Source organism: Zootoca vivipara, chromosome 13 (assembly GCF_963506605.1).
Source record: "Zootoca vivipara chromosome 13, rZooViv1.1, whole genome shotgun sequence".
NCBI lineage: Eukaryota > Metazoa > Chordata > Lepidosauria > Squamata > Lacertidae > Zootoca > Zootoca vivipara.
In genome coordinates this window covers 35,623,013-35,648,343 of record NC_083288.1, presented here as the reverse complement: position 1 = coordinate 35,648,343, position 25,331 = coordinate 35,623,013, and the positions used below count along the sequence as shown (strand labels likewise).

Below are 25,331 nucleotides of genomic sequence, written 5' to 3'. Positions count from 1 at the left end.
TGGCTGGGGAATAAAATTATTATTATTATTATTATTATTATTATTATTATTATTATTATTATTTACTACTACTACTACTACTACTACTACTATTACATTGTGGCTCACCGGGTTTTCAATAGCCCCCCCCCTTGCTGTTTTTGCAGCACAACCATGGCCACAAAACTACAGTGGTTTGTTCTGCAGCTGCTGTGCCCGTTGTGTATCACCCCAGTGTGCCACATCTGGGCCCCCGCGCAATGCTGCAAACTTACCGAAGGGGGAGGGGAATGGCGGTCGATGAGGGGGACACTCTCAAATCGAGGATTGCCACTGTACGAAACGCTTTGACTCCTGCAAGCAACATCGACAAAGAAGCTGAAAACAGGTCCCCCCCCTCCTTCCCTCCCTCCCTCCACAGACCACTACCCCAGATCTGGAAGGTCAACTCCACACTCAAGAGATACTCAAAAGCCTCTACTCTGCCTGTCTTTCGCAAGTTCCCAGAGAGCAGGCAATATATATGGTTCTCGGTTTATTTTGGTCACAATTCAGGAAGCCATAAACCAGAGGGCGTTTGATCCTCTTTTCACCAAGGCGTGGTTGATACGCCTGCTGGGCTGTGGATGCTCTTTGTGTTTTGGAGTCGATGAATCCCCTCCTTCCATCATATATATATATATAGACACGTAGAGTTGTATGTGTTTGAAAGTTTAATGGGAGAACTCCCCCTCGCAGGGTTTCATATGCACAGGCACTACTCGTGCAATTCTTCCTTCTCGGAAAAAGGGAGGGGCAGAGCCGGCCCACCCAAGAGGCAGGGTGAAGTGCTTGCCTCAGGCGGCAGAAGGGAAAGGGGTGGCGCTCTGCCTGTCCCACCACTTCTGCTACTGCCACAGAGAGAGGTGCTCATGCCTGTACCATTGCCACTCGTCATCCTTGCTCCCAGGCAGAGAAGCCGAACAGCAACGCTGGCAGGGCCCTGCTAAGTCTGCCCCTGGCTCCTGCTGGGTTTGGCAAAAAGCCGGGGTATTTTTCCGTATCACGTTGCTGCTCGGGTTCACTGCCTTCTCCAGGGTGGAGAAGCCAAGTGGCGATGCTTTAAGGCAGTGTTTCCCAAACTTGGGTCTCTAGCTGTTTTTGGACCACAATTCCCACCATCCCTGACCACTGGTCTTGCTAGCTAGGGGTGATGGGAGTTGCAGTCCAAAAACAGCTGGAGGCCCAAGTTTGGGAAATCCTGCTTTAAGGAGTGGCTCAGCTCCCTTAGGTGGCGAACTGGGATGGGCCACAGCCTGGGAAGGTGAAAAGATGGAAGAAACGATGCTCTACTCATACACAGTAGGAGGAGGGCAATGCCTAACCCTCCACTATGCAAAGAGGATTCACAACCCAGGTTAAGTGAATCAGCCAGATCTAAGAAAAATCAGGCCCCGGTCACTTCAATTTTTTTTTTTAAAGTGGCATTTGTAGCACATTCCGATCTGAATCTTGCCCCAGAAGTTGGGCCAGGGCAGTAACAAAACAGAACAGTCAAAGGATCAAGAGAAGGAGGGAAGGGCAAGAATAAAACAGAATGTTTGTTTGAGAAGTTTCCCCTACATCGGGAAGCTTTTGGGTGAGAAAAGGAGCAGCAGCTGAGAATACTTCAAAAGGGAGAGGGAGGCCCTTTGCATCCAGAAAAGCCTCTCTGGATTTGGGAAAGCTTCCATCTTGGGATGGGAATAAGGGGTGAGAATGAGTGCTGGGACAAAGCCGTTGTTGGCTAATTCCTGTGCAAACAGGGTGGAAATGGGTATGGGGGAGCAGGACACGTAAGTGACAGAGAAGTGAAGGAAACTAAAGGATTCATTATCCGTAACTCCCATGGAAAACTGCTTGATATGGGCTGGGTTGTGGTGGTGATGGCAAAGGACATCCATGGGTGGCACTTAATGGATACAGGTTTGGGTTGAGGGGGGCAACTTTTCAAATATAAAGGATTGTGGGGGTTGGTTTGGGTCTCAACCACACATGTGATTTTGTATTTGTAAGGTTGCGGTTTGTCCACAGAAGGAACTGCTGAATGGGTCAAACCAGCCTCTTCATTAAGTCCTGTTATCCTCCATCCTCTCACTTCACCCTGTTTACATGTCTAAAGGAGCTGGTGAAGAATAGACATGTTGCCATAGAGACTGTTTGGTGATGATGCTCTTTCAGCAGATGGGAAGCCTCCTACCCATTCACTTGGGTGGATGCATAGCTGTCAAGTTCCCCCTTATCTCGCGAGGAAGCCTATTCAGCATAAGGGAATTTCCCTTTTAAAAAAGGGAGAACTTGACAGCTATGGGTGGATGTCATGCCAACTTACGGGGCAGGAGAACAATAAGCCAGGGAGCTAGTCTTTTGTTTTACGTAGGCTGATCTGAAGCTGAAAAGAGACACCGAGGCATGACTCGCTCTGTGTGCTGAATTCAAAGCTATGGCTTTGGGGACATCCCTGGAAACCTAATGGGGGAAGAAAGGTCTGTTGAAGTTGTTAAAGCCGGAGGCTATCTAAACCAGGTACTCTCAAAGCCCTAACTCAGGAAGAGAGAAGTGTAAGTAGTTTTATTGTTCTTTGGGAATCGGGTACTTAAAAGATGTCGGGGAAATAGGGGTGATGAACAGGGGTGAGCTGCGTACTCACGTCACCACATGACAACCACTCCCTCTTTATGGCCTATTTGTGATGTATTGATGATGCTGTTGGAAGTGTATTATGGGAAAGGGGTGGATAAATCTTAAAAGTTCATGCAACCCCATGCTCAGGGTTCCTACTCTTTGTGTGTTTGAACCTTGTTGCAACAAATAAAGACCAGGTCTATTGACCACTGTTTCGCTTCTTTAACTTGGCTGGAGACTCCTTCCTTTGACTGACTGGAGGGACCCTCAGGAAGTGGCACCCCGTCAAGCTGGGCAGCGGAGTAAATCCGCACGCCAGGATTTTTTCCTTATCAGGGTGCTAATGTTATGGGCTCTCCCATTTTATGCTCAGGTGGTATATATGTGTAAATAAAACCATATATTCTAAAGTCACGCCAAACCCAGGGCAAGGACTTGAACCTATGGGTGCTCTTGCTGCTTGGAGACTGGTGTGTGTGTGTGTGTGTGTGTGTGTGTGTGTGTGTGTGTGTGTGTACACACACATATACAGTCATACCTCTGGATACGAATACTGCGGGTTGCGTACAACACGGGTTATGAACACGCCAAACCCGGAAGTAACAGGAACAGTTACTTCCGGGTTCGGCAGTTCACGCATGCGCAGAGACATCAAATGACGTCATGCGCAGAGACATCAAATGACGTCATGCGCAGAAGCGCCGAATCGTGACCCACACGTGCGCAGAAACACTGATGCAGGTTGCGTACTGCTCATGTTTCGAACGGGGCTCCGGAACGGATCCCGTTCGCAACCAGAGGTACCACTGTATACGCAAACATCTCTCTCTGTGTGTGGCTTTAGAACACAGGAATGACATGCAGGAGACAGGAAACGAATGAGCAATGACAGGTAGAGAAATGAAGAAAGCACAACTGGGATGGAGGCGATGCTGTAGCAGTAGATGAGGAGGAGGAGGAGGAGGAGGAGGAGGAGGAGGAGGAGGAGGAGGAGGAGGAGAGGAGGAAGGAAAGGGGGAGGAAGCACTCAGATGCAGGTTGGGAGGGAGGGGTGGGGACTGCCCTCCCTTCCCCCCGCCACTCGCGCACTCGGATCTGTGCCGAGCCCCTCCCGCCTTGCAGGGGGCACCGTGACCGAGCGAGCGGGGAGGGGGGGTTGGGAGGTGGGCGGTTGGGGCTACTCACATGTACTGTGAGACGGGGGCGTTGGAAATGGGGGGGGCTGAGAGGCGCAGGCTGCCACGGCTGCCCCAGCTTGAACAGTGGCTATAGGAGCCGGGCAGGGTGGGCCCGGCCCCCCCCGCGCGCACCGTCGGCTGCCTACGTGCCTGGGGCGTGAAAGGGTCGTCGTCCTCCATGTCGTCGTAGTCCGAGTCCCTAGACAGGAATCCGAGGAGAAAGAGAAAGAGAGAGTGAGGGGCAAGGTTGGTAGAGGTGTGGCCTACCTCTCAAGAAGGGTGTGGCCCCACAATTGTACTCAAGAAGCAAGAGAGTGGGGGTCCTCTTTTGTACCACTAGGCTCATGGTGGGCCAGGTGTCCTACTTTACAGAGAATGCTTCTTTCTTTGAAGGAATCTATACCTTACGAGTGCCCAAGAAAAAATGGTGGCTATGCTCTCGCCCCGATAAAGTGTTTTTCGGGGCCACGATCCCATGCGGCACCAAAAACATGTGTTTTTGAGCACCGTGTGTCCCCAAAAAGTACTTTTTCCAGGGCGAGGGCAAGTGCATGACGCACTTAGGAGCATGTCCTTGAAGACACATGTTTTGCATCGGAAAATGTTGGACCCTAGCAAAGGGCAAAGCTCTGATCCACTGCGGTCCTGATCCGAATTGGGACCCCGACACCTGGAAACAGCTGTTCTGAACTGGGATCGAAGCAAGGGATGAGGAGTTAACATTCGCCTACCCCTGCACTGGGTTCCAATTGTGCCTGCAATTTCCTTTAAAAACCCCATTCACACCATTGTGTGAATAGCCTGATCTCTAGTTTGGCCCTGGTGCTAGACTAGAGCAAAGGCTGGTCAGTTGGCGGTGGGGTGGGGGGCTTTTTCATTAGCAGGAGAAGCTTATCATAGAATGGAGATAAGTATCATTACCCGCTAAATGCCTGCACATCAAGACAGGCTGTTAAATGCACAGGACAGAAAAGCTAGTTGGAAAGCTGCCTGTTCAACCAGGTTGCAGCCCGCATGTCAGGTGCTGCAGCTAGGATGCCTCTGGCCACAAGCTGACCGCCAAGTACCCTTTTGCAATTTTGCCTGGGAACACGACCACACACCTAGCTGACGCTGCAGCCCGACTGGCTGATAGTTATCCATCTCCCAAGATGTACAAGCTGCCTTTCGGATATTTGCTCATTGCTTAATTGCACATAAAATCTGACCACAGGAATAAATACTAAATGGGGAAGGCAAACAGCCACTTGTCCGGTTTTCTGTGGCAAATAAGAATCGCCTCCAGGCAAATCTTAACGATAAAACAATGGACAGGGAGGTGACACAAAGACTACTGCAATCGACACAAGATAGTATCACTAAGCGTTGAACCACTGGTATATTACGAGCGAACTCTCTATTTACTGTACTGTGTTTGCTATTGTTTAAGATCAAACCAATTTGGGAAAGAAACTACTTTTGCCATTTTTATGGACGTTTATTGCTTGTTTGCAGATAGTTGCCTTGGTGATATTGTCTTGTGTCGATTCCAGGCAGATCTGGCAGGAAAGCAAGAGGAAGGGCCAGAGTTGAACCTTGGAGGACACTGTTCACACTGCTCTCTTCTATTGAATCAGACCAAGGGGTCCATCCACTCCAGCATCCTGCCTCTCACAACAGCGAATCAGATGTCTTCTCTGGGAAGTCCAAAGGCAGAGTATGAAAGCCATCGCCCTGTCCCATTGTTGGTCCCCAGCAACTGGACTCCAGCTCCCATCATGCCCAGCCAGCATGGCCAATAGTCAGGGGTGAAGGGAACTGTAGTCCAACAGCATCTGCATTATGGATCTGGCCAATGGCCCACCCAGTCCAAGCATCCTGGCCAACATCGTCATATGTTCAAGTTTTGCAAAAGTGGGTTGTTGTTTGTGTGTGGGAGCTTTTTAAAATCACAAATGACCAACATAAGGTGATGTCTGGACAAATAGGGCATCAGCCGCCCCGCCCCTGCGGGCTAATAAACTTGAATGGGTCCGTTTGCAAAGTTGCACTAAATCTGATGCCCAGCTCGATGACGTCAAGACTGTCGGTGCTCACCTGTTCTGGAACCTCTTCCACGCCCGGGGCAGACTGCAGACGGCAGTGGTGAAGGAAAGGGCAGAGAGGAAGGAGAAGAGGAGGAGGAAGAGCAGCCCTTCCATGCCATCGTAGCACAGCCCTTTCAGGGCATCCACATAGTCCTAGAAGAAAGAGGAAGGCACATGCAAGCACACAGACAGACACACAGAGCAGGGTTAACAGGGGAACTGGCCTGCCCATATGCTCTTCACAATACCTTCATTCTTAAACTCAGTTTCCCTGAGTTTCCCTGGCCAGACTTCAAGCTTGCAGGACCTACATTAAGATTATTGGGTTGTTTTTTTAGCTAGGACCCTGCTGGTAGTACTCCTGTTGTAACCCACCTTGGATCAGGCCAAGAGCCACCAGCTGAAGACTAAACTACCAACTCCTGTTTCTCTCTTCCTCTTCTCAGCTGGCAGGATGCTAATTCTCTAAGCTCCGATGGGCATCTCATTCAAACATACATACAAAGAGATTCCCAGTTATCAGGAGGCCCTTCTCCTAATCATTGGCTCCTTTTGATGAACCATCAATTGACCACCCTGGGTTATTAGCCAGTAATAATTTATTCTGAACATTGTCACGAGACAATGTGTTGGATGTTCGGAACAGCTGCCGAGGAAGATTTTGGCTGAAACACATTCGGTCCTTTGAATGAAGTTTAATTTGGGCAGTTTGAATGAGGTTGTGCTGATGTACTATAATGGATAAATTTGGAAGCTCTCTTCGGAAATGTCGTGCCATGGAGACGAGAGCCGCCGTTCGTCAACGGCATTGTACATGTTGTGAATGATGGACACGGTATTTGACAAAACTGCTGAAATAAGAGTAATTGTTCTAGAATAAAACATAGGGGTCTTTATTTATTGCTTTCCTTCTGTGTTGGGGCGGCTATCCAGATCCCAAGGGGGAGGCCGAAGGCAGGTCCTGAGCGCAACAGCTGCTCTGCCTGTCTTGTAATTCCCAGCAGTTCGTATTCAGAGGCATTTTTCAGTGAGAGTGGTATGCAGCCGTAGAAAAATGACCATTACAGGACAAGTAGGGAGAAAGGGGTTCAGTGGAGGGGCCAGTGATTGTCAGTGGATCACTTAAGGGAGGAATAAGAGCGCGTCAGTTACCTTATGAAGTCCCCGGCAGTTGAGCAGAGCAATAAGGTTGTGGAATTTGCTTTCTGTGTTGTTCAATGTGCTCTGGATGGATAAGATGCTTTTCTGCAATGCACAGAGGATGTGAGGAGAGAATTCAGTAGTCCTAGATTACACAGCCCTTTCCCCTCCCCTCATCCTCCTAACCCACCAGATTCCTTTCTGGGCCAAGAGTCCAGGCACTCAGCATTTTTTCTGCCCCCCCCCACTCCTATCTAGGTATTCCTACTGACCTCAGCTGCTGGGAAATGTGGGATGGCTTCTCTTTCCAATCCGTACAGCTGAGAATGTATGTTAGACAGTGCCCTCTGACACATGGTGAGCCTCTGTAGAAATGGTGGGAGGAACACAGGGCATGTTGGGTTAGAAAACTTCACAAGGGGGGGGGGAGAGTTCTTCTGGCAAGGCCTGCAGCCACACAAGAGCTCATGGGCTCAATGCCATGCTATTCTTTGTGCAGAAAACCACTGGAGGGCAAATCCACACCACGGCCTGAAAGCACCTGACTTCCCCCAAAGAATCCTGGGAGTGTTAGTTTGTTAAGCGTACTGAGAATTGTAGCTCTATGGGGGAGAAACTACAGTCCCCAGGATTCCACATGCTTTTAAATATAAGGTGTGGATCTGCATCTCAGTGCCATCGCTTAAAGGCTGCATCCAACTAACATGTCTCCTCTGCACAAGGATTTACACTTGCCCAATGGGAATCTCCCCCCTCACCTGTGCGGGCCCTCCCCAAATATGCAAATCTGGGAACTCCTAGAACAGATTTAGGAGGCACACCAGGGGAGGGGAAGTTTGTGCAAGTTTAAATATTTGTGCTGATGGGACGTGTCAACAGGAAACGGCCCTGAATTTCTAGGTTAAAAAACAGACATAGCTTTTGAGATTTTCCTTTGCTTTCCAGTCCATTATGGGACAGCTGAATATTCAGTTCAGTAAATTATAATGGGCAGAACTCTGTTTATTCCACAATGTTGCGATGGTACCAAGTGCACCGACATAAAAATAAAAAGAAAGAAAGAAACAGCAAGTTTCTAGTCCCCACTGCTGTGAAGAAAAGCATGGCCAATGCTTGGAAGAATCCTGTGTGCAGGGCCGTCTTACCCATAGACGCTAGGGGTGTGGTGCACCTGGGTGCCAGGCTCCCAGGGGCACCAGGCCGAGAGTCCGGGGCCCGAGAGTTGAGTCCGGGGAAGAGCCCGTCCGTCGGTCGGAGCGACACGACGGGCTCTTCTGCTGCAGGTGGTTCTGTGCTGTGAGTTCGGGGGCAAGCGAGCCAGCAAGACGCTGAGGTGGCCGGCTGGCTCCGCTCTCCTGAGCGCCTGGGACTGGGCAACTGTGGGGGGGGGGTGGCGCCGGGCGGATCTTTGCACCCCAATGCTGCATATGCTTAAGACAGCCCTGCCTATGTGGGTATGTGGCTGGATGTGGTGGGAGCAGAGGAGTGGTTGAACCACATGGGTGGCCCATGGCGTTTCAGGGTCCTGCATAATTCTTTGCCCTTCTTGACACAAATGAGAGTGAAACAAAGATTGCATGATGAGATTTTCTTAATTTTCTATATTTGGACATAGTGGTTGATTCCAACATTGCATTGGTAGGGAATTTGGGACAGGTTGGCCCAGAGTCACTCCATGCCCCCACATGCAGCACACTTCTTAAGCCTTAAAGAAGGGAAGGGAAGCCTACCTGCTGGAAAGGGTTAAAGACATCTTGGCTGCAGGTTAAGTAGTACTGCAGGATTTCTGTGGGATAGGGAAGAAAAGAAAAAGGAAATCAGACCATGGTTCCCTATCAAGGCACCAGGCTTTTCCCGTGCCCCTCCTGGATCCTGTGTTTGTTTTATCTAACTTGGGTTTTACATGCTCAGAAAGAGGCTCTCTGCCTTGATAGCAACAGTACAGGCCATGTGAAACTTTCTGCAGGGGTGAGGAACCTTTGCATGCCCCGCCCCCGGATGCTGCTGGACTACAATATCCATCATCCCTGGCCACGGGCCATGCTTGCTGGAGCTAATGGGAATTGTAGTTCAGCAATATATAACTACATGACATGCAATGGCGCCTTGGTTCTTTACTTCATTGTTGAGTAGCTTCTATGGGGAGAGCTATGGGGAGCAGTTGGGAAGGACAAATATTGCCTCCCCTACCCTTGCAGCAATTATTAACTCCAGAAGCGCAGGCTCCCATATGTGCCTAAGGTGGTGTTACAAGAAATGTAAGGTCTCAGATATAGAATAAATACTCATCAATGCACACCTATCTAAATATATGAACCATGTGTCTGAAATAGTACGGGAGAGCAATCCTGAAGCCATTTTGACTCTCCCAATGACGTCCAATATTCCTCTGCAGTAAGGGAGGCAAATGGGGAAAGGCTTCCCACTGTCTTTTTGCTTGCAAATCCTGTCTTAAGGCCATATTTGCGTAGGAATAGGGTGAGCCTGTGACCTGGACTCAGGGACTAAAGTATTAACCGTCACAAAAGAATGGCTAGCCTGCCCAGGTAATGCAATCAGTGACCATGATCAGGTATCCTGGCAGACAGCTGCTGGCGACCGCCTCCTTCTGTGATGTAGGTATGATGTTTTGGCGGGGTGGTCTTGGGCTACAGGGTGGGCAATTTCAAAAGTCTATATAAGGGCTTGAACACCATTGTTCAGGGTTCTCCTCCCTCCTGTGTGCGGCGAGTGGGGACCCTGTTGCAACAGTTCCTTGAATAACGATCAGGCTTACTAGCCGCTTCTCTTCTCTGTTATTTTGGCCTCTGTTACTTTCTCCTATCAATAGGGAACCCACTTAAGGACTCATACGGGCTCTGGAATACCCCATAAGGGAAAGGGAACAGTTTTTCTTACAACAGTGGTTTGCCTTTGGGAAGGGGAGTGGGCGGGATTTCCACCAAGGCTGCAGCAGCGGATAATTTATACTTCCCTGCATCCTGGTGAAAATAGCCCCGCCTTGTGGGCACAGTGACTATTAATCATCTTAAAACAATTTCCAGGTGGTGGAAAGTAACCTCGGAGCTATCATTGCAAAACGGGTGTTCCCGGGCACGGCAAATCGCGCTGGCTGAAAAGGTGACACATAATTATGGATTTTAAAGGAGCATTAGCTAATCCTCATGCCTTTGACTCTCTTTGGCTCCCATTCTTACATTTTGTAAACATGGGCGCTTGGCCTCTTACACAAGGCAGGAGTCTTGTGTTGGAAGGAAGGGCACCTCAGTCTAAATGATTACGTTTCTATGATAATGGCCATGTGCCTGTGGGAAGTCACTCAGTTTCACGAAGGAGGATCCAGAGCTGGCCCAATACGTTTGGGCACCTGAGGCGAACCACAAAAGGATGTTCCTTCTCACTCTGCCAGGGAAGAAGGGGGGTAATGAAGATCCATCTCGTGAACAAGGAGTGGTGGGAAATAAAGATCTATGTTAGAAACAAAGGGGGGAATCGAATCAACCCAACGGTTAAACTAGGAATGAAGAGCCGTCATGGAGGGAAAGCGGCTCACTCTGAATCGTGATGGGTGGGGGCAGAGCCTAGGTCGGAGACCCCAGAGGGCAGCCTCCACCTAGGAATGGGAGGAGACCAGCAACACCTCTGCGGAGGTGAGAGGGGCTGCCAAGGAGATGGCAGATCTAGACTGGAAGAAATGTGCTGCTGATGCGTTCCTTGGAGGCCGGATTTGCCGCCTACTGCCTAAGGTGGTTGCCTCACCTTGCTGGCCCTGGGAGGACCACGACCTCACAATAGGAGGGGGTAAATAAAAGGGTTCCATTCCATATAAAAGGATGTCATATAGAGGAGGGAGAAAGGTTGTTTTCTGCTGCTCCAGAGAAGCGGACACGGAGCAATGGATTCAAACTACAAGAAAGAAGATTCCACCTAAACATTAGGAAGAACTTCCTGACAGTAAGAGCTGTTTGGCAGTGGAATTTGCTGCCAAAGAGTGTGGTGGAGTCTCCTTCTTTGGAGGTCTTTAAGCTTGACGCCCATATGTCAGGAATGCTTTGATGGTGTTTCCTGCTTGGCAGGGGGTTGGACTGGATGGCCCTTGTGGTCTCTTCCAACTCTATGATTCTATTGTTTGCTACTTTGGATAGTTGTACCGGTTGTAGTTCAATGTAGTGCTAAAGAGATTTCCGCTTGCTCACTGGAAGTATCTTCCCTTTCCTCCCCCCCCCCATGGGCTGTTCTGGGGGGTTATCTCCATTCTCCAGAGTAGATCTGAGGGAGGCATGAGATAAAAAAAGATGGGGAGAAAGCCCTGCTGTGCTAGTGGGGATCCTTATGCTGGCTTCTGCTAAGGGAACCAGGGGGTTGAATCCACCCTATTTATTATTAACTACCGTAGATGTCTCCATCAGAGAACCTCTGTCACAGGCGCATTGAGAAGCAAATCAACTGGAGAACGAATGACACGCAAAACACCCTGGGTTTCGATTATTGTAGACATGGATGCTAAGTCTGGCTGGCAATGTAGATTGCATGAAACAGGTTCAGTTGCAATTAGCCCAAGGAAGGCCTTGCAGCTGAGCCGGCAAAGTCAGGTGTGAGTTTAAGCCAGGCTTTTCAGGTAGGGTGCCAACTAACCGGCGGGGTGGGGGTGGTGGGGGCAGAGAGGAAGTCCCAGTCTGCTCCTGTGCCTTTAACAGCAGACCTAATACCTGCAAAATTTGGCATCGGAAGCTTTTCACAGCATGGAGAGAAACATGATCGCTGGGGAACCTCTAGTACACATCAGGCTTCTGCAATGAAGGCACAGCTTGAGAGTTGCCAGCCCCTGCTCCCCAAATGCTAACCCACTTTGCTTTTCCCTGGGCCCCACGGCACTTCCAATCCTACCTGGGCTGAGTCCAGTGCTGGCTTGGGTTGTGTTCATCACATAGCCATCTGGCTCAAAGCAGAAATCGCTCAGTCCCTGAAGGGAAAGGGGAAGAAACAAATGTCTCTTTTACTGCAGTCAGTTGCTAGCAGGATCTAAGCAAAAATGTGTGGCTGCAGAAGGCGGAGTCCAGCACCTTTGACAGCCGTGGGTCACTCTGATAGGCATCACAACAGAACGCTCAAAGCTGGGATGGTGGGGGTGGCGGCTTTGATCCACAGGGCGTGGGAGAATGTGGCGGGTTCGAATAGAGATTTTGGGGGAGGGGCACTTTGAAAGGAAAGAAAGAGTGAGTACACAATCTAGGCTCTGTCTCCGCCAAATGTATTAACGGAAAACCACAACAACAGCCCCAAACTCACCACAGCAGCTGCTGTCTCCAGCCCCATGGAGCCCCAGCTCAGGATGAGGACTAGGAAACTCATGACAGTCATTCTGTAGGCAGGAAAGAGAGAGGAAGGCACTCAAATGGGCACTGACGGTGGTGCAGTCTGGGCAGCCAATGGCCTGGCTCACCTAAATGAATAGGAAGGCCCCCGCCCCAACACAGCATGCCCTCTAAGATACAGGTACAGGGACCCCTGACCATTAGGTCCAGTCGTGACCGACTCTGGGGTTGCCTGCTCATCTCGCATTATTGGCCGAGGGAGCCGGCGTATAGCTTCCAGGTCATGTGGCCAGCATGACAAAGCCGCTTCTGGCAAACCAGAGCAGCACATGGAAACGCCATTTATCTTCCCGCTGTAGTACCTTCCTATTAATCTACTTGCACTTTGACGTGCTTTCGAACTGCTAGGTTGGCAGGAGCTGGGACCAAGCAACGGGAGCTCACCCCGTCACAGGGATTCGAACTGCCGACCTTCTGATCAGCAAGCCCTAGGCTCAGTGATTTAACCCACAGAGCCACCTGGGTCCCACCCTCTAATATATCCCAGTGCAAAACCGGGATGCTTGTCTTCTGGAACTGTGCTCCCATGCAATGTCATTATCTTGCAGAAGACGCACATCCAGCTGCGATCTCACACGTTTTGGGATCCCAAGCTCTCGTGTGTTTGGGGGCACCATGCTCTTGCATGAGAGCACAGCCCACCCCCACCCCCCAAATGGGATGTCCCGATTTAATTTGGGATAGTGGATGGATGTGACCCATCCATGCTGGCTCACCTCATTTGGAATTAAGTGAAGGAGGACCATCTAGAGAGTGAAGGGGGGCTATGCGATTCTAAGACCAGAATCTAACATGACATAACTATATGATGGGGCACTGAGGGGGCTGATGGGAGTTGTAGTCCAAAATGTCTTGAGGGCACCAGGTTGGCCAAGGCTAGGGCAGGTGCAATCTGGTGTGAGCATGCTGCCATGAATGGGGATATTGCCATGGTTTTGCTTCAAAGGGCTGCTCGATTAGGATTTGACAAACAAATACTATTAGTCCTTGATATGTCTGGATGGTGTATGGGAAACCCAGCTGCAGAAGTGCCTGGTGCGAATGCTTGGGAAACCAGGAGTGAGCAAGAGGGCTTAGAAATGGTGAAGACATTGATGCAGGAGGTGGGAAAGAGGTGTGGAATGGTAGCAGGGCCTTTTTGGTGGTGGTGGGATTTAGAATAGTAGGGGCAATTGCCCCAGGTCTCATACACGGAGGGGCCACATCAGTATTGGCAGATTGTACCACTGGGCAGAGGGGAGGGGAGGACACTGACAGAGGCTGCAATGGGAAGGAAAGCAGGGGTGTTGCCTTTGTTAAATAATCGAGTCCTGGACCAGAGAAAGCATCCGGCTTGCAAGGTCTCTATGGGGTTCTGATAGAATCATAGCATCGCAGAGTTGAAAGGGCCCATGTGGGCCATCTAGTCCAACCCACTGCAATGCAGGAATCTTTTGCTCAACATGGGGCTTGAACCCACAACCCTGAGATTAAGAGTCCCATGCTCTGCCAACTGAGCTATCACAGCTGTGAGGTCTACAACCTTGCAGGTCTACTCCTTTGCCTCTCCACTCGGGCTCTTCTGGGATATTGGCAAATCAAGTGAGTATTGCAAACAGATTCCTCTCATCTAAAGCATCTTGTAGCGCTGACTTTTGGGACGTCTCACTACCCTGTTTGTGTGTGTTTCTGCAGATCTTTACGTTTTGATATTAAACATCCCCCTGTCCCCCAAGGGAGGGCCATACAGCTTGAATCCCACTGATGTTTTGTTTCAAACAGGCAATTCCTCAGTGCATCCCTGTTGGGTGCATTTAAGACGTAAGATGCCTCGTAGATTTGCTCCCTTGTCTCCCCCTCCATCCCTCTCCCCTCTTCTCAGTTGCTGCCACCTCCCAACACCAGTGGTTCCCGGATGTGCCCACCAGATGGCGCACTCACACGATTACCAGCCACTTGATCTGCTTCGCCAGCCCCAGCAAGGTGAAGAGACAGATGATGAGGTCCAGCAGCAGCAGCAAAATGTAGGCCAGCCACCTGGGGTGCCAGAGAGCGAAAGATGGGAGTGAGGATGACGCACTCGGCCCGCTTCTTCCACCTCCGACCCTTCTACCCACCTCTTTCCACTGCCACGTTGCCCCCCCCCCCCAGACTGCAGAGTTGTAGACAGCCAACTCTGGCCTTTGCCATCTGCCAAGGGACAGGGGCTCCTTGGATGCTGCCCCTCTGTCCTACCAAGCCTCCCAGGCAGTGGTGCAGTGTGTTAAATTCTGAAATTCACATGCTCTTCATGGGTTTTTGACCAATGCAGGCACCATGGCAAAACACTCCCCAAGTTTCCTTCCCACATCCTATACCTCCTCCTTTGCTGAACGTCTGAGCTGATTAGCAGACTCGAAAGCTTTTTCACTGTTTTGTGACATTATTGTTGGTCATCATAAAGCAGTGGTTGGTTCTCAAACTATTTTTCCCCTCTGGATCACGTTTGCAGAATGAAAATTTGCTCGCGCCCCACCGATTTTAAAAAAAAACAACTTTGGAAAACAAAAGGAAAACAATCCCTAGCAGTGCTTGATTTATAACACAGGACACAGCTGCTTTATAATACGGTCATGGGGACATCCAGAAAGCACGGTAGCTACATAAGAACATGAATCATTCCCACACACTTGATGTTCTTGCTCTCATCCTGAAAATATATCTATCAATATTCTGCAAATAATAATAAAAAAGTTAGTATACCACACTGAAATGTTTAAATGTTTATGAGATTGCCTTTGAATCTTTCTGACACACTTGCCATCTTCTCCTGCTGCACCCTCTGAGAACCACCGTCATAAAGGGACTTTGGGTTTCCCCACCCGCCTGCCTGCAAATAATGAGTGGCAGTTCAACCCATAGTCTTACAGACTAATGCAAACCTACTTTGTTCTCTACTTAGCTTATTTGGGGCCCCTCCGGACTGGTGTTTTATTACGGGTATGTTTGAGAACATGTTATTGACACAATGATAGTGTGTTCAAGGCAGGTTCGCTCTGTATTTATTAAATTGTTCTGCTGTGCTTCCCCAGTCCTATCACATGGTGGCTATTTCAGAAGGGCCAGAACAATTACGGTCCACAAAGGTTCTAGGATTTCAGCAGGAAGTGATGGGATGTGCACTGATGGGAGATGTGGATTGTGTTAGGTTACAAAGCTGGTGTTTTTTACGGTTGATAATATTCTTGAGGTTGTTGTTTGTTGTTTTGTTACGGAATGCATGAATGCTGTGTTGAACTCTGTGCTTTTTTTTTTTACTCCAAGTCGCCTAAAGAGTGTTTTTGTACTAATAAATCCGAAAAGCAACAATGAAAAGAAAACCTATGCTCCCTGGAGTTATGCTTTTTCTCATCATATATCCATTTCTACAGAAACCCTGTCTTTCTGTCAGTACTAACACCCACCATCGTTCTTCCAGCATTCCCCAGTGCAAAAAAAGAGGTAAAGGTAAAGGACCCCTGGATGGTTAAGTCCAGTCAAAGGCATCTATGAGGTTTTGGTTCTCATCTCGTTTTCAGGCCGAAGGATCCGGCGTTTATCCACAGACAGCTTTCCGGGTCATGTGACCAGCACGACTAAACCGCTTCTGGTGCAATGGAAGCCACAGCACACAGCAACGCCGTTTACCTTCCTGCCAGAGCGGTACCTATTTATCCGCTTGTACTGGCGTGCTTTCAAACTGCTAGTTTGGCAGGAGCTGGGACAGAGCAATGGGAGCTCACCCCGTTGCGGGGATTCAAACCGCCAACCTTCTGATTGGCAAGCCCAAGAAGCTCAGTGGTTTAGACCCCAGCGCCACCTGCGTCCTCAGTGCATGCCCTTCTTCACCACCCCATATCTCACCTGTAATCTTCCAGGTAGCCGATTTGTTCTGCTAGGATGCTGGGCGTGCTGCGTGCCTCACCCCAGAAAGGGATGCCATCCAGCGTTTGCGCTACTGCCTCTGCCTGGCGGCGTGTGTTCCGCACCACGGCCACCAGCTCGGTTCGGGGGGACAGCGTCTCCTCCAGCTGGGTCAGCTCCCCTCGCACGGTTGCCGAAAGCAGCTCCACCGTCTCAGACACCTGTGGGTAGAAAAGAGGAAAGTCGCAAAGCGAGGTGCAGGCAAGGAGGAGAAGCCATATGGCATCGTGTGCCGTGCAGGGCCTTGGCACAGGTTTGTACACCAGATGCCCGTGGCAAACGCGACGCATTGTGTCCCATGTGCGCCTGTTCACACCGGACCCGAGTGCCAAGCTGCGCTTCGAGAACAGGCTGTCCTTACATGGGCGACAGAATGACTTAACCACAGGGTTAGTCCTGGAGATTGGCTCCCATCTTGCCAGCACGGCAGGAGCTTTTCTGCACTATAGTGGGGGCTGGCGGGGTCAGGCTCTGTGACCCAGATTATGCAAATCAAACATATTTGCTGAGATGTGTTCATTTCCTTCTTTGCACAGCCAAAGGGAAGAGGACATTTGAAAGTTTATCAATGGCTATGAGGTGCAATATGGAGGAACGCCTTTCTGCGTTCAGATGAGAGACTCCCTCTAGTTGCTGGGGACGAGCATAGGGCAGCTGTTTGCATCACATTCAGTAAGCAGCGAAGACGGAGCGTTGGATGAGATTGACTCGCACCCTTGGCTTGCCAGACGCCATGACCTTGCCTTCCACACAGTGGGAGGGAATCCGGTGTCGTGCTGTTCTAATGTTTTTTCGGTGCCTGTATTTTTGCTTACCCGATGGAACTTCCCCCAAACCTGGCACACTATTCTGGGGGTTCTCACAACCTTCCAGAGCCGAATTGGGGCATGTGTGTGTGTGTGTGTGTGTGTGTGTGTGTCGGTGTGTCGGTGTGCAGGGAGAAGGGGAGGGAAAGCCATGCTGTGCCAGCCAAAGTCCATGTGTGGGCTTCCAGTAGCAGGATGAGTTTGTTCAATCTGAACCACTGAGGCTGGTGGAGGCTGTTCTAATAGGGCCAATGGGCTAGTGCCCCACCAACGTCATCTCAGTCAGCCCCCACTTGCCTGCCTTCTTCCTTAAAAGCAACCCATAGGCTGACGGGCTGGCTGGCGCCCTTCCTGTTCCTCAGTCTCCGTTCTGTCATTGTAGAACTTAGCAGGGAGGAGGACAAGTTGGCTCTGCCAGTCCTTGGCTCTGGCGCCACCTACTGTTGGCCTCCCTGCCTTTTGCCCTACCAGTCCCAATAGACACTACCCATCACTGCCTGTGCCACACATGGCATTCTCATTCCACTCACCTGCATCACCAATACGCTACAGGTGTTCACCTTTAACACCAACTGCACTAGGCCTGCCCTTCCAATTTCCCTACAGGCTCTGCTGCTGACATCTCTGCATGCTGAGCAGGGAGGTCTGAAGGGGGATCTCTTCACACATTTGGCTGTAATGTGCTTAGACATCTCCTATGCAAACTGGAGCCCTGATCGTTCAGGGTTCTCATTCATCTGTAGGATTGTAAGTGGATAATAGCTGAATGCTCCGAAATCTCCCCTTTGGACCTTCTGTTCAGGGTGCTGAGGTTTCGGGGTGTAGCCAGAAAGGACAGGGCTGGCTTGCACACACCAATTCCTCCCTACACATGCTCTGATAATGTGTGGAGATGAATGCCTAGACATGGCTTAGCGCTTGCAACGATCTTAGCTGCCGTGTGCCATCATATTAGGGGCACTTGCAACATGTCGGGCACATGCTGTGCACATGTCCCTGGAGGGAAGAGGCATGAGTCAAATACCAGTGATCTAGCCAAGGGTTGCTTACAGCCAATTTCAACCTACGGTTCCTCTCTGGAAAGTGGAGCACAGGTTAAAAGCATATTCAGGGGTAACTGAGCATATAAACAAGTGCAGGGGGGTTTCCCCGCTCATTCGCTCACGCACTCACCAGAGCATCGATGGAGCTTAGTGTGTGGTTGGTGTTCAGCAGCGAGTATGTGACCTGGTACACCCCATCGTTGGTCTCGCTGTTTCCATAGAAACCGATGCCAATCCCAGCACTGTGTTGGGGGTGGGAGAGAGACAGGGAAATGGATCAGCATGCATTCTGGGTTTGCAGCTGGCACAACCCCGTTCCCAAAACAAGGGGAGGGTGTCCCTTAAATCCTGCATGGCCCCATATCTGTGCTGCTCATGCCTGTTTATACCGGGATATAAGAAGCAGAAAGTCCCAGCTGAATGAGGCCAAGCACCCACTGAGAGCAGCATCCCGTTCTCACAGCCACCAAGTCTATGGGAAGCCGGCAAGCAGGACTCGAGCGCAGGTCCTGCACAGCCCCCTAACGCTAGGTAACGTGGACCTAGAGCAGCCATGTGTGCTACTTCACAGAGGACAGTTCACTTTGTGAAGTACCGAGCCCGGTTTAATGAAGAACAGCCCTAAGGAGGTGAATGCAGGAAGGGCCCTTGAAGTTGGCCGTCAATAGTTAAGCACCTGTCAGAAGAGGCTCCAAACAGCCCCCAGCTCAGTCTCAATAGCTTTCCACACTCTTTGATTCAGAGCTTGTGCACTAAACTGGAAATGCAGAAAGCAGGTGTTTCGTCTGCTTCACCTATGCTATATTCCGGCTCCCAAGAGGGGTTGATCATTGCACAGTCTTTGAATGGAGGCCTGCCACAGGGCTTCTCTTGGACCCAGAGAAGGGAGGGGGGAGGGGGGAGCCTGGCATCCTGGGACCCAGCTGACAGTGCACTGAACACAACATAGCAGGAGGCAAATGTGGGGCTTTCCAAAGCAGGCTGTTGCCCTCTCCCTTTTGCAATCGCTTGCAACGTAGCCTCAGCATCCCGTGCAAGGCCCACCACCAATGCCATTATCTGTGGCGAGGGTGGGCAAGGGAACGCAGCAGACCTGTGTGGATGGTAACAGGCACATGTGGACTGTGGGGGGCCGGGTGTATATGGGATGAGCACTCATCCAGCCCGACGTCCTTGCAAACGGCTGTGTAGCCATTCTCCCGTAGAACCCAGGGCAGGAACAAGGAGGGATCCTCCTGCAGGCACAGTGGAGGGAATCTTTGCCAAAAAGAAAGAAAGAAAGGAGGAGTCACATCAGAAGTACTAGTGCAGATAGGAAGAGCAGGAAGGGAAACAAGGGAGGAGTGCGAAGATGCACTGGGGGAGCAGCAGCAAGCCAGGGGGAAATACGTCTAAGCTCCTTATGGCAACTGGCTGGGGATTGGGAAGGGATTTGCGCAGAGAGGGAACAAGTGAGTGTGAAAGGAACGGTGCACAAGAGAGACCCCGTTATTTCCCCACCCACCCCTCTCTCTTTCCTTCTCTCCCTCCCTCGTCCTGGATTGGGCCACCTAGCTGCGCCTGGCTCCTGACAACCGGCGTTTGCCCACCCCCTGGGCTCGCTTCTTAACCGTAATTATGGAGCATGCCGGGTGGGTAATTACAGTCTTTCTGGTAATGACACAGGCGTGCGCAGAACAGCTGCAACCAAAATGTATGGGGATTAGCACAAGAGGGACCAAAAATACCGGCGGTTCTTCCTTCAGTCAGACCTGCCCTTCTCCGCACATTCATCCACCTGAGCCACACTCTGAGGGGCAGTTCGCCAGAGTTCATGGACGGCTAGTTTTTGTTCTTACCTGGTGGTTTTTTTCCCTAGGCTAGGGTTTTGTGTGTGTGTTTGTATTTTAGTATTTTATCCAGGTTTCCCAGGATTATGTGGAGGATTGGTGATGGATCAGACTAGATGAATGCACAACTCCTGCTCTCCTTCCATTTATCTCTCACAACCTGCCTCCCTTTCCACCTGCTGCTGTACCCCAGCATCCTTAAATGCCACTAATTCAGTGGTGCTATAGTGACATTACATACGCATGTGCTTGTCAATAGACACTTTTTTCTGATCCCCCATGGCAAGGGTGGGGAACCTGGAGCTCTCCAGATGTTCCCAAACTCCAATTCCCACCAACCCCACTCAATGGTAGGGGATTATGGGAGTTGTAGTCCAGCAACATCTGGAAGGCCTCGTTGTGATTTGAACCTATTTGTTCATGCACTACCTTCTGGAGCAGCAGGGGGGGGGGGAAATGTTCCATGTTCTTTGTGACTCCCTTGTAAATATTTGAAGACAACTGTTATACAATGTCTCTTAATGGTTACTTCTTCAGCCTAAACCAGGCATCCCCAAACTTCGGCCCTCCAGATGTTTTGGACTACAATTCCCATCATCCCCGACCACTGGTCCTGTTAGCTAGGGATCATGGGAGTTGTAGGCCAAAACATCTGGAGGGCCGCAGTTTGGGGATGCCTGGCCTAAACCTTCCACCTTTCTTCATAGGATTTGGCATCCTGGCCACTCACCCTCTTTGTCCTCTAGACACATCCCACTGTTTCTATTTCCTTTAGGTACTCCAGGTGAGGCCTGAGCAAAGCTGACTAGAGGGGCTCCATTCTTACCCCTTGCAATCACAACAGTATATGGCTGTGTTGTGCCTTTAAACCACATTCGAAGCATAGCCTTCCACTCAAAAGAATTCTGGGCCCTGTAGTTTATCCCTCATGGCCTTGCAATTCCCAGAAACCCTTAGCAAACTACAGTGACCAGTATTCTTTGAAGGAAACAACGTGCTTCAAATGTGCTCTCAAGGTCAGGTGTGTACATGTTGATGCAACCCAGAATTGCATTTATCCTTTTAGATGCTGTACTGTTGTTACATCAGTGTTTGAATTATGGGGGAGGGGGGGTGATGGGCAAGTTTTTTGTACCCCCTCCCCAAATTTGGCCAGAGCATTGGTCCCTCATAACCCTACTAGAAATAGTAGCAAAAGGGGGCTTTTTTTGCAAAAGGAAAGAGGGAGATAGGCCAGGCCGGTCCTCCCTTTGAGTCAAGCATTGAGTTACGCTCCATGGGCTGAGTGGGAATCAATCCTTCTCAGGGAAGATCACTCTGACAAGAGTTTGGCTCCACAATGAACTCACTCAAGCGACCTCTCAACTAGTCACCTCATCTGCCTGAGTGTCCTCCAGTCCCTTACATCCATTCCTGGCCAGCTCTTGACGATCCAAGGGCCACAATCCTACCTTTGCACGAGCACCCAAGGAGGTTGTGGGCATGCCCACGAGGGAAATCTCCATTAGCATGCCCGCTGCGTTAGCCCGGCCTGAGCTCTCCCCCAATTCCTGGAGCTAGCACTGCATTCACAGATCCACCTGCCTCTCCCTTCACACACCAACCCCTAGTCATTCTTCCTTTCTCTCTCCCTCCCATTCACCCTTTCATTCACGTACCCACCCAACTCTCACACAGGCCTTTGCCCACCCCCATCTTTGCCTCTTTCAGTCACACCAGGCCCTCTCTTTCTCTTTCTCCCTAAATCTCGTTTCTATGGCAACCACCTCCCTCCTCTCCTCCCTTGCAGGGCGGGGGCAGAGGCAGCACCATTCTCATGATAATAGAGCTTTTTCATTAGATGGGAGGCAGTTCCCAGACTGAAGGGTGAGGGGATAAAAAACAACAACCATGGGGGGGAGTGTTCCTGGCTCCAATCCCACCCCCTCCACATTATCCTCTCTATCCACCCCTCTCTTCCCAAAGGAGTCGGGAGTCTTGGTTCCCACCCTACCCTTCCCTAAACTCCCCAGAGCACATTCCAGTGGCACAAGGAAAAAGAAACTTGATATTTGGACCTCAAGAGTCTCAAAATCTCCATGTCTGGGAGATTGGTCAATTATAGTACCTGTTTGCACTCCCCCTGATGGAGCAACTTTGCAGCTTAGGGGTACTCCCTGGTCCATCTTTGTCACTGGAGGCCTAAATGAACTCTGTGGCCAGGAGAGCCAGCTTTGGTTGTGGCACCAACTGCGACCATTCTTGGACCAGGATAGCCTGATGACAGTGGTCCATGAATGGGTAACCTCTAAGCTTGATTCCTGAATGGTGCCCTTCTCTCTGGTCTGGAAGCTGCAGCCAGTGCAGGAATGCAGCACCCAGATGGCTCACAGCTTGGGCCCAAAACACCTTAATGTTGACCTGGAACAGATCAACAGTCTGTCTGTGAGCACTTAGAAGAGGATGCTGTGATTACTAAGACCCAGCAGGGGTTTCTCAAAAACAAGTCATGGCAGACGAGCCTCTCTCATTTCAGGAGAATGCTAGGATGTAGCGTATCTTTGAGTTCAGTAAAGCTTTTGACCAAGTTCCCCATGTTGTTATTTGTTTGGGGTGTTAAGCTGTGGCTCCTCTGATGCCTGGATCCAGCAAGTGTTAAAAGCTAATCAAGCCTTCTGATTCCTGGATGAGCCAAGCTAACTTCCTGGTGAGGTGATGGGGGATTAAAGACAAAAGGCGAGTGAAACCATGAATGTAAATGTTACCTTTATACAGCAGGAGGCAAGTTTACACCCACCCACACCCCTACCTGTCTTCCATCCAGGCAACCAAGAGGCATGGTCAGGGTTCAAGGACAATGTTCTAACCCAGCAAAAACCCTCAAGGAGGGTATGAACTAGGGCTGGTGAGGGGTGTGGCCTGTAGGGGAAAGAGTTTGGCTTGGGGAGAGTTCCAAGAGTCGGGTAGAGAGGGCTGAATTTGCCCTCCCCCCGGCCAGAGGTCCCCACCACAATTCTGGATGGATAGCACAGATTAGGGATACGTAGCACAGAACCCATTAGGGTTCGTTTGGTGGCGAGATTGTTCTGCCTTTGGGACAGTGATGCTCACTAGATGCCTTTTGATTGGTAGTTGCTGCTACTGCCTTACTCTGCTCTCCCAAAAACCACTCATCTCCTCCTCCTCCTGACCCTCGGCCCTCTTCCTGTTCCCGTCCACTAGAACTCTCTCCCACTCCAGAGGAGCCAGTCAGTCGTCTTGGCACTTCATTTGGATGAGCAAATGACCATTTACTGCTCCAGGCGGTTTCCGTGCAGAGGACGGGTGGCATCTGGCTGCTGGACCCTCCCTGCCTATCCGTCTGGAAGGGTTATTTCTCCCTGGGCTGGATGAATAAAGGTCCTCATGCTAAAAATATCTCCTAGCCACCCGCTCTTTTGATGCTCTCCAAAGAGCAAAGGGATCGCATAGGTTACCCATTCGCACAGTGTGGGGTGAGATGGACAGTTCTGCGAAATGCAGCCTTAGTTCAGAGTTAGCAGGGATTGAATGCGGCGGAGAAATTAAGCTTAGGCTGTCTCTGCAACCACACAGCCTTATACTGCCCCCCCTCTTTGCCTCAGGGTTGGAACAAGTTCTCTGCAGCTCTATGATTCTGTTTTTGGATGCTTAAAAATCTATGCTGCAAAGTGAATTGGAAGACTAGGATGGAGGGGCAAGAGGAGATAAGTTCCCTAAGACTATCCCACTTACACTGTTTTTTTATGCTAGATACTTCCCTCCCCACAAGTTGCTGTTGTTGTTTGGTTGCTGTTGCTGTTTTACCCCTGTGTTGAGAAAAGATGCAGGTATCCCAAACTTTTTTCTGAGCAGGGGTAAAAGTAGCTGGAAAAGGAGAGACTTTTCGTCTTCAGGAATCAGTCTTGTGCTTCAAATTGCAGCCTTGGCAGCTTCGTTGTATTTGAAACAAAAACAACCAAAACAAATAGCAGGAAATATAAGATCACAGGAATGTTGTTGTCGTTGCGGTTCTCCCCATCTGACTGGGTTGCTCCAGCCACTTTGGGTAGCTACGGTACCAACAAAATAGTAAAAAACATAAAATGAAACAATTAACAACAACAACAACAACAACAACAACAACAACAACAACATAATAATAATAATAATAAAATATATTTATACCCCGCCCATTTGGCTGGGTTTCCCCAGCCACTCTGGGCGGCTTCCAACAGAAGTATTAAAATACAACAATTTATTAAACATTAAAAGCTTCCCTAAACAGGGCTGCCTTCAGATGTCCTCTAAAAGTCTAGTAGTTTTCCGCTTGATTAACTTCTGCTCCTTTGCCACAAACAAGCCGCTACATAGGACATGACAAGTTTGCTGGCCTCCGTTTTTCCAGCTCCACTCTCTCCAGTTATACGTAAGTATGCACTGGTCTTTATCCTGGTCTCTCAGAGGTTGATATGCCTCATCTGAGAGCCCAGGATAAAGACCAGTGCATACTTATAACTGGAGAGAGTGGGGCTGGAAAAACAGAGGCCAGCAACAACAAGCTGCCTTAAACTGAGTCAGGCCATTGCTCTATCTAGCTCATTATTGCCTATGCTGACTGGATCTCTGGGGTCTCAGTCCAAGGTCTCTCCAAGCCTCATCTGCAGGGTCCTTGGATGGAAACCTGGGACATTCAGGATGCAAAGCAGATGTTCTAACGCTGAGCTACAGTCTTCCCCCAACATGTCCTAAAGCTACACAGAATGTACAGTTCTGTCTTCCGTGAACTCTGGGAACGATCAGTTGGCCCAAGACAATTTTCTGCTTGACGCAGAGCTCAAGTGCCCCCCCTACTGCCAACACTTTAAAAAAATCTTGCTGCTCCACACGGAACCAACCTCTGTCTTCACCTACAACCCCACACATTGTGTAATGCAGGCATAGGCAAACTTGGCCCTCCAGATGTTTTGGGACTACAACTCCCATCATCCCTGACCATTGGTCCTGTTAGCTAGGGATGATGGGAGTTGTTGAGTCATGGGAAAGATAGATAGATGAAGACATAGCTCTTAAAACAACCAGCTCTTTATTTTAGCTCTGAGTCCTAGACTGCACAATAGCTCAGCCGGCTGTCTATAGCAGTGCTCCCCAACCTTTTTATCACCGCGGACCAGTCAATGTTTGATAATTTTACTGTGGCCTGCTGAGGGGGGGGGGTTATTGTTTATATTTTATTTAGATTGTTTTGATTTAATAATTTTAATTTAATTGTATTTAATGATCCTTAGGCGGCCCGGTACCAATTGATCCACGGACCGCTACCGGTCCGTGGCCCGGGGGTTGAAGACCACTGGTCTATAGTACTCAGTAACTTG

The 25,331-nt window shown here is 50.0% G+C and overlaps 1 protein-coding gene across 1 annotated transcript in view; it reads right to left on the bottom strand.

Annotated features, from left to right (window-relative positions):
- The window catches only part of TTYH1 (tweety family member 1), a 63,065-nt gene that overhangs the window by 2,306 nt on the left and 35,428 nt on the right, over positions 1 to 25,331 (bottom strand). Inside the window, exons 3-13 of the mRNA XM_060281631.1 lie at positions 18,282 to 18,393; positions 16,243 to 16,463; positions 14,302 to 14,397; positions 12,296 to 12,368; positions 11,894 to 11,969; positions 8,737 to 8,792; positions 7,279 to 7,371; positions 7,019 to 7,111; positions 5,877 to 6,019; positions 3,808 to 3,999; positions 255 to 333 (exon numbers count right to left, since the gene is read on the bottom strand). Of these exons, the coding sequence (XP_060137614.1) occupies positions 255 to 333; positions 3,808 to 3,999; positions 5,877 to 6,019; positions 7,019 to 7,111; positions 7,279 to 7,371; positions 8,737 to 8,792; positions 11,894 to 11,969; positions 12,296 to 12,368; positions 14,302 to 14,397; positions 16,243 to 16,463; positions 18,282 to 18,393 (1,234 nt within the window). The remainder of the gene's footprint in view (positions 1 to 254; positions 334 to 3,807; positions 4,000 to 5,876; positions 6,020 to 7,018; positions 7,112 to 7,278; positions 7,372 to 8,736; positions 8,793 to 11,893; positions 11,970 to 12,295; positions 12,369 to 14,301; positions 14,398 to 16,242; positions 16,464 to 18,281; positions 18,394 to 25,331) is intronic.